Raw genomic sequence first — 9,629 nt, 5'->3', positions numbered from 1 at the left:
CGCCACAGCTGATGAGGGGGGGTCCGAGGAGAACTTCACTTGCAGTTTGTATTCAGCTCTGTAGACTGTAAATATTTTCAGCATTATAAAAATATATTTGTTTCCAACCAACTTTAAAAAATGTTTTTTTCCCCCTCGATTTTAGATTTTCATTTAGATTTTCTCCGTCTGTAGCTTTAAAACTTGCAGTTTGGCACAATTTTGATTTGACTTTTTAGACAACGATTCAACTCATTTTTCTTTAAATGTTATATTGACCCATTTTGTCTCAATTCAAAACTAAAGTAAAAGAAGCGTAATGAGACATGCTTTCACTCTTAAAAACAAAGATTCTTCAATGTTTCTTTGCAAATGTTCAGCGAAGACCAAGAACCATTTTGATCTGGTTATTGCAATCTTTATTTTTAGGAGTGTATCTCTACTGAGCAAGTAAAATTTTGCAACACAAACAAACCAAAAACGCGACTTTCTAAATACACCAATTTTGCCTGCAGAAAGCCAATATAAAGAAAACGTTTAACACAATGTGAAATGCTTTGTAAATTTACCTAAAAAAGAAATAACTCCGACGACTGCGGAGATTTCAAAATCAAAAGTTTCCAGTATTGCCCTACATTTTCCAAATGGCCATTTTCGAAACAGATCACTAACTGCAAATCGCGCCACTAACAGAGTCTAATGAGGGTCGTGACACTACAATTTAAGAACAGAGGGTCAGCAAGAAAGGTCACCATTAATGAAGCCTTTCCAACTCTTTTAAAAAGCATTAAAGGTGTCATGCTCCATAGACTCCTGACCTCAGCTGGTTATTGCACATGAAGAGTGGGCTTAAATCCATAATGGCAATACAATATAAAACACAAATAAGTTATTACTGTCATCAAAACTACAAACATATTTAGTGAAATTGTTTACAAATGTCCTTACCACTTGTGCAAGTCCTGAGATCCTCCTCTTGTGTTTGGGGAACCTTTCACTCAGGAGAGATGGACAGAGGTCTTGCGTGTGTGAAGTTTGAGTCAGGTCTGAAGACATATGGTTAAGTGTAGGAAAGCTTGAGAGGGGATGCCTTTCCCGGATCTGTGCTGTCATTGGTCAGTCCTGGGTTCATCCTCTGGGAATTGCACTTTAACACTTTGTAGCCTCCTCTCACAGCTCTCTTTCATATGCAGCACAGTCTCTAATGTGTTAACTACTGCGCACTGTTAACCGCTCCTAACCGGGCGACGGTGTGAACGGCACGGGTTCCGTTTAGAGGCTCTTTGTGAAAACGAAAGTCATCGGCAGCATTAGTTGAATAATGGGAATTAACTGCGTGCATGAGCATGGAGTTTCATCACAGAGGAAGCATCTACTGAAGTATCACAGCACTATCACTTACTACTCACAGCCAGATGTGCTTTATTACGAAAAAAATACTTTATTTGAATAAAATGGCAAAGAAGGTGCAGGATTTAAAACTTATGCACAATTACACATTTTGAGCTAAAGACATAGGCCTTATTGTTCTAAATAATAAGCACAATAACTATTACTGTTATGAATGATTTATATTCATTAACTAGTTCTGCTGTGAGCCACTTATACTTATACTTATCATATCAAGTAAACTTAATATAGGTTACCACAAATTACAGCAACAAAATTTGTTACTGTCATTATTAGCACCAGCAATACTACTATACTAATACAATTTATATAATATAAATAATAGGCCTAATATGCTACGCATTAATGCATATTTACAAATTACAGAATTTTTTGTGGGTTTAAGGCAACTTTTGCTTACTTTTTTTTTCGTATAACAAAAAATTATTAACAAAATTAATTATTAAACCAAACAACTTACCACAAATATGCAGAGACAAATTCAACTAAATATCTATATTGTCAGTGTTTTCTGGCATTCTATTAAACAAGGCATAAGTGTATTCAATTTTATTTATTTATTTTTGCCAATTTTACATTGGAATAAACACGTTTTGTTGCATTAGTATTTGGCGTTTCATCCATTAACCCGTACTGGCAAAACCAGCAAGCGCTTATAGTAGCCTATTATTGATTCAGTACTATCCCATAACAAGGTTTTCCACCTTTTTAAATATCCAAAACCTTTTACAAAGATCTATGCATCACACAGACGAGACGAATAACATTTCTCTGGAAAGTGAAAACATGAGCCGTGAGATGATTATAAATGTTGCAATAACAGAATTCTTTATTTACAATTCAATTTGATTCAACATCAAATAGCATCAGCAAAGCCATATTATAGTTGACAACTTGCATAACTGTATTTAAATTTCTCTCGGTATATCTAACTTTGCATAAAAGGCTCACACTAAGATTACACACATCGATGCGGATGAACAGAGTTGTTTGTGACCACAACTGGGTGGGGGGGGGGAATACATCTCAGGAGCGCAACACTGTAAGCTTTCTCCAAAAAGTCCTTATAAATTACATATTGCTTCGATTTCCCATTGCATCATCTTCATTCTCACACATAACTGAGAGGGCAAAATCAAAAGACTGTACAAATAATAAAACCCACAACTGATCACAAACAAAACATGGAAAATGAGCAATATTGAGACTGAGGAGAGAGAGAGTGCAGGTGTGTGAGGGAATAGAGAGAGAAAGAGAGACAGGTAGGCCTATGTAGGTATCCAGCAATAGATGAGCAGTAATGAACTGGGTCGATCCTGTCAATGGTTCACTATACAAATATAATACAGACAACTTTTGTAATATACAAGACAGTAAAACAGATCTAAGGCAATATGCTAAGTTGTAGCATTTCAAGGTTGTTGCATTTAGCTCTAAGAAATTGGCAGACTATACAAAAAGACATTTAAAGTCTCAGAAAAAAAACCCAAAAGGTAAGGTAAAGACAATTTTAGGAAATTCAATAGCCGTTACAATTCCATTGATTGATTGATTGATTTATTTTAGGACAAATGGCTCTTTTTGCACTAGCACTGATAAAAAGACTAGAAAACTCTGCACCACCTTCACATCATGGCTTATATTTATTTCAAAATCTTGACAATCTTTGGACTTTGCAGAGGGTAGTGGTACAGGTGCGACCTCAAAACTGGCTATTCTCCAATATGATAGATGCGTCTGGATGTCAGTCCTTGTTCAAGGCATCCAACATTCATCAAAATTGTGATCAAAAAAGCTCGGAATAAATGAGTGCTCGATTTAGTCGACAAACGCTAGCACTGGAATCGATTATTAGGCTAAATCAAGTTTTTAACCCACGTGAGAATGCAGGCGATTCTCAAAGGATACAGAAAGTTTTGAATGGTGGGCAGAGTGACGTTTCACCCAAACAATGTGAAATCAAACTCGTATTTACAGTGTTCAAAAGGAAAAGCTAAAGCTATACCAAAAACACCAGGTATATTCGTACACAACCACGACACCTTCAGCGCATAATGACAGAGCTGGTCGTCGCAAACCTCAGTTGCTGCTGGTACACACAGTATATACTTAATAAAAACATGTAGTAGCCTACTTTTTTTGTTTTTTTTTAATACACCAGCTTAAACACAGATGACATGGCGATATTTTCAGCGAAAGCTAAAGGCTGACAATCTAACCCCGATACAAACTGTGTGCAGACATGAGACAAAAACAAAATGAAAGTGGTAACTTATGTGTAAGTCTACCGATCAATTCAAAGGCAAGGAAATTTGGCTTCGTCCTCAAATAGGCAACGAAAAACGTCCGAAAACACGAACTGTATTGCGTAGCCTACATTACAGCGTTGAGTTCACGTGCCTGTAGTGATCCAAATCTGAACCGTTGATCCGGCTTTTCAAGACGGCGAACATTAAGTGTGAATGTAGGAATAGGATAGCCACGCAAAACATAAATGCTGCCTTTTTATTTATTCATTTATTTTTTTTTGGCTACACCAGAACTTAAACCTGCTTTTCACTGAGGAACAAGTAGGTTAGTTTTAGACATCTCGTTGTTGTTTTTCTCAAAATAGAAACCTCAATAAAAAAATCTGTCTTTAATACTGAGTTTGTTTGAACCGGGGAGCAAAAATGTGTCTCCTGAAAAGTCCTGTACAAAAATTACAAAACAAAACAAAATAAAATCTCAAGTTATATTGGATTTAAATGTATTGCTTGTTGTCTTTTCTTACACACACCTTGTACCGATCGCATCTGGCATGAAGCACGTCACTCCACACAACAAAGCAAGCACGCTTCAGTGTTGAGTTTATGGCTGTGTTGGGTTCCTCCGGTGGGGCTCCCGGCTAAAGGCGTAGAAGCAAGCGAGTATCTGTACACTGTACACACAGGACCCTCCCAGACCCCCACCCAGGAAAGAAGGACCACCTCACCCCAGCTCCCTTTCCTTAGTAGGCTACCATAGGAATCAGCACATCCTCATCTTCCCGCCAAAGCACGCTCGTCGTGAGAAACTCCGTTCCAGAAACAGTTAAGACCGGACTTTGAGGGGAGGAAGGGGAAATACATTGAAAAACAAAATAAAAAAATAAATATAATATGAAACAGATTCCCCCCTTCCCATTATTGGTATTTACAATCTACCAGCATTTCATTTTACTAACCACAAAAATCACTTCTTTCTGAAACTACTGGAGCAAGGAAAACAAAATCAATAGGTATGTTGAACGTTTTTCTTATTCTGAGGCAATTCATATGCACTCTGAGTGATTTTTCTCTTTCTAACCGATGCTTTATAAAGAAATCTACAATGTTATTTTAAAAAGAAACTATACATTAGAATAAAACTTAATTTAATACACAATAAACCTCTTGACTAAATTAAGTCTAGTTTTACAAACCATCATCTGAATTCTCATAATCTATACGTAGATGCCATTTCAACACCATTCTATCTTTATTTGCACTCTGAAACAAAACAAAAAAGAAAACAAAAAGGCAAAATGGCTGAATTTTGAGCGTGGACTTCAAATGCAGTCTTCGTGCCTGTTTTGGAACGTCAGATTGGAAAGGAGTCAGAGAGAAAGATGGTTGGGCAAAAAGAACGTCCTCTTAAGAAGAGCCTGAAGTCCAGAGGAAGAAAGACAGGGAAAAAGAGAGGGAGGAATACATTCAAGGGAGACAAGGATTCCGATGTCACTGTCACAGAGTCTTTTCAGGGGAGACCTAAGTCACACTACGGTGAATGCAATGGAGCAGACTGTCAGAAAGGGCTTGCAGTGTAAGTATGAGACAGAAGGCCGTGCTCGACTGAAGGAGGGGGGGTTTCTAGGTCCAGAAGATCAAAGTGTCAGTGTGTGTGTGTGTGTGAGAGAGAGAGAGAGAGAGAGTGAGGGAGAGTGTCCATCTCCTCTGAGCTCCAGTAGTATCCAGCAATAGATGAGCAGTAATGAACTGGGTCGATCCTGTCAATGGTTCACTATACAAATATAATACAGACAACTTTTGTAATATACAAGACAGTAAAACAGATCTAAGGCAATATGCTAAGTTGTAGCATTTCAAGGTTGTTGCATTTAGCTCTAAGAAATTGGCAGACTATACAAAAAGACATTTAAAGTCTCAGAAAAAAAACCCAAAAGGTAAGGTAAAGACAATTTTAGGAAATTCAATAGCCGTTACAATTCCATTGATTGATTGATTGATTTATTTTAGGACAAATGGCTCTTTTTGCACTAGCACTGATAAAAAGACTAGAAAACTCTGCACCACCTTCACATCATGGCTTATATTTATTTCAAAATCTTGACAATCTTTGGACTTTGCAGAGGGTAGTGGTACAGGTGCGACCTCAAAACTGGCTATTCTCCAATATGATAGATGCGTCTGGATGTCAGTCCTTGTTCAAGGCATCCAACATTCATCAAAATTGTGATCAAAAAAGCTCGGAATAAATGAGTGCTCGATTTAGTCGACAAACGCTAGCACTGGAATCGATTATTAGGCTAAATCAAGTTTTTAACCCACGTGAGAATGCAGGCGATTCTCAAAGGATACAGAAAGTTTTGAATGGTGGGCAGAGTGACGTTTCACCCAAACAATGTGAAATCAAACTCGTATTTACAGTGTTCAAAAGGAAAAGCTAAAGCTATACCAAAAACACCAGGTATATTCGTACACAACCACGACACCTTCAGCGCATAATGACAGAGCTGGTCGTCGCAAACCTCAGTTGCTGCTGGTACACACAGTATATACTTAATAAAAACATGTAGTAGCCTACTTTTTTTGTTTTTTTTTAATACACCAGCTTAAACACAGATGACATGGCGATATTTTCAGCGAAAGCTAAAGGCTGACAATCTAACCCCGATACAAACTGTGTGCAGACATGAGACAAAAACAAAATGAAAGTGGTAACTTATGTGTAAGTCTACCGATCAATTCAAAGGCAAGGAAATTTGGCTTCGTCCTCAAATAGGCAACGAAAAACGTCCGAAAACACGAACTGTATTGCGTAGCCTACATTACAGCGTTGAGTTCACGTGCCTGTAGTGATCCAAATCTGAACCGTTGATCCGGCTTTTCAAGACGGCGAACATTAAGTGTGAATGTAGGAATAGGATAGCCACGCAAAACATAAATGCTGCCTTTTTATTTATTCATTTATTTTTTTTTGGCTACACCAGAACTTAAACCTGCTTTTCACTGAGGAACAAGTAGGTTAGTTTTAGACATCTCGTTGTTGTTTTTCTCAAAATAGAAACCTCAATAAAAAAATCTGTCTTTAATACTGAGTTTGTTTGAACCGGGGAGCAAAAATGTGTCTCCTGAAAAGTCCTGTACAAAAATTACAAAACAAAACAAAATAAAATCTCAAGTTATATTGGATTTAAATGTATTGCTTGTTGTCTTTTCTTACACACACCTTGTACCGATCGCATCTGGCATGAAGCACGTCATCCCACACAACAAAGCAAGCACGCTTCAGTGTTGAGTTTATGGCTGTGTTGGGTTCCTCCGGTGGGGCTCCCGGCTAAAGGCGTAGAAGCAAGCGAGTATCTGTACACTGTACACACAGGACCCTCCCAGACCCCCACCCAGGAAAGAAGGACCACCTCACCCCAGCTCCCTTTCCTTAGTAGGCTACCATAGGAATCAGCACATCCTCATCTTCCCGCCAAAGCACGCTCGTCGTGAGAAACTCCGTTCCAGAAACAGTTAAGACCGGACTTTGAGGGGAGGAAGGGGAAATACATTGAAAAACAAAATAAAAAAATAAATATAATATGAAACAGATTCCCCCCTTCCCATTATTGGTATTTACAATCTACCAGCATTTCATTTTACTAACCACAAAAATCACTTCTTTCTGAAACTACTGGAGCAAGGAAAACAAAATCAATAGGTATGTTGAACGTTTTTCTTATTCTGAGGCAATTCATATGCACTCTGAGTGATTTTTCTCTTTCTAACCGATGCTTTATAAAGAAATCTACAATGTTATTTTAAAAAGAAACTATACATTAGAATAAAACTTAATTTAATACACAATAAACCTCTTGACTAAATTAAGTCTAGTTTTACAAACCATCATCTGAATTCTCATAATCTATACGTAGATGCCATTTCAACACCATTCTATCTTTATTTGCACTCTGAAACAAAACAAAAAAGAAAACAAAAAGGCAAAATGGCTGAATTTTGAGCGTGGACTTCAAATGCAGTCTTCGTGCCTGTTTTGGAACGTCAGATTGGAAAGGAGTCAGAGAGAAAGATGGTTGGGCAAAAAGAACGTCCTCTTAAGAAGAGCCTGAAGTCCAGAGGAAGAAAGACAGGGAAAAAGAGAGGGAGGAATACATTCATGGGAGACAAGGATTCCGATGCCACTGTCACAGAGTCTTTTCAGGGGAGACCTAAGTCACACTACGGTGAATGCAATGGAGCAGACTGTCAGAAAGGGCTTGCAGTGTAAGTATGAGACAGAAGGCCGTGCTCGACTGAAGGAGGGGGGGTTTCTAGGTCCAGAAGATCAAAGTGTCAGTGTGTGTGTGTGTGTGAGAGAGAGAGAGAGAGAGAGTGAGGGAGAGTGTCCATCTCCTCTGAGCTCCAGTACCCCTGATGCATCCTCTAGAGATGTCCAGAAGGGGGCAGTCGACAGGCTCTCTAAAGACCCGTACAGCCCCGATAGCAGCTTAAATAGCACAGCATCACTCCAAATTCTCCGTGATCGCGATGCGGCTGAAAATCACTCATGAAACATCTTCATTAAACTTGCTTTACTGCATTGGGATGTCGTCTGCCCCGGGTCAACAATACTTCTGCTGTGGGAAAGAGAAAAAGAAATCAGGTCTTAGACTCAAAAACATAGAATCAATTCAAAACCATAAAAGCATATTTTTCACAGAAATCATGTATGAGGCCGTTCACATTGTGGTAATGTATATTAATTAACAATAATTAAGTTGTAAATAACTAAGGTATAGTTCACCCAAAAATCTCGCTCACACATTTGAGCTTAACCATGTTTACTAAATGTGAAGTGCTCTGTGTATGTGTCGATCATTATTTACATGTAACTAAACGCCTAAATTAAATTAAAGTTCATATAAATTAAGTTCATATAAAGTGATCATCATAAGACTTGGATTTTAACTTCTCGATTCATATAGATTTGCTTTTATAACCTTTTTGGATCTTTTAACCTGGATTATCAGTGGAGGGACAGAAACCTTTCAGGTTTCATTAAAATATCTTTATTTGTGTTTTGAAAACTAACCAAAGTATTATGGGTTTAGATTGACATGGGGGTGAGTAAATGATGATAATTTTCATTTTTAGGTGTACTATCCCTTTAAGTTGTAATTTTGCCTTAATAGGTAATAGTGATTAGAGGTCTACACGGGTCCAAAAAATCGTACCCGAACCCGAAGAGACCCATAAATGTGCTACACTGAACCGACCCGGACCCGTCTATTATTTTGAAAGTTGGACCCGGGACCGTGCAGAACCGAGAAATGTCAAAAATGTACTACCCGGAACCGACGCGGACCGTCAATTATTTGAAAGATGGACCCGAACCCGGCCGGGAAGACACAGACCCGACTGGACCCGATCGGCACATATTCCACAGCAAATTGCTATTAACAAGTCGATAAACAAGTTGCGAAAATTAAACTTTTTGTCTTACCTAATGTAAGAAGCCTTCTCCCTTGTACCTGACTGAAATGCACACAATCCTCCTTGCCAAGAAAGTTCCATCCGTGTTATTCCACTCTTGCCAATTGAAATGCGTAATCCACTCATTATTCCAGTTTCAAAAGTCCACTTGCTGTCACGGTGACGGATGACAAATGCGACTTTGCAGTTTTGCATTTTTTGTATCTCGAGTCAACTTGCATAATAATTTAGACTGTTTGCCCATTTGGATTATAATAACGATTGCTCGTCCAGTGCCATGGCTGCTGACGTTAGCTTTACTTATTTGCTATCATCTCTGTGCTCTCTGAGCCGAGTCTGAGCAAAAAAATGTAGATATAACAACAAGATGGTTCATTCATAATATTATTTAAAAAATAATCAATAATAACTCACATCACTCATGAAGGTATACATTATCACCGTGCGTGTGCATTAACTCCGCCCACCTTGCTTCTGATGATGTCGTTCGTTTTTTTTCCCCACCTTATTTCAAATTAC

At 38.3% G+C, this 9,629-nt stretch overlaps 1 protein-coding gene across 1 annotated transcript in view; it reads right to left on the bottom strand.

Annotated features, from left to right (window-relative positions):
• Positions 1-6,895: 6,895 nt before the first annotated feature.
• The window catches only part of LOC107758812 (nuclear receptor coactivator 2), an 80,365-nt gene continuing 77,631 nt past the window's right edge, over positions 6,896-9,629 (bottom strand). The window contains exon 21 of the mRNA XM_016576637.1: positions 6,896-8,254. Within this exon, the coding sequence (XP_016432123.1) occupies positions 8,240-8,254 (15 nt within the window). The 3' untranslated portion in view covers positions 6,896-8,239. The remainder of the gene's footprint in view (positions 8,255-9,629) is intronic.

Source organism: Sinocyclocheilus rhinocerous, unplaced genomic scaffold (genome assembly GCF_001515625.1).
Source record: "Sinocyclocheilus rhinocerous isolate Xijiao unplaced genomic scaffold, SAMN03320098_v1.1 scaffold2008, whole genome shotgun sequence".
Classification (NCBI taxonomy): Eukaryota; Metazoa; Chordata; class Actinopteri; order Cypriniformes; family Cyprinidae; genus Sinocyclocheilus; species Sinocyclocheilus rhinocerous.
The sequence above is the reverse complement of the archived record's forward strand: the minus strand, read 5'-3'. Positions and strand labels throughout refer to the sequence as shown.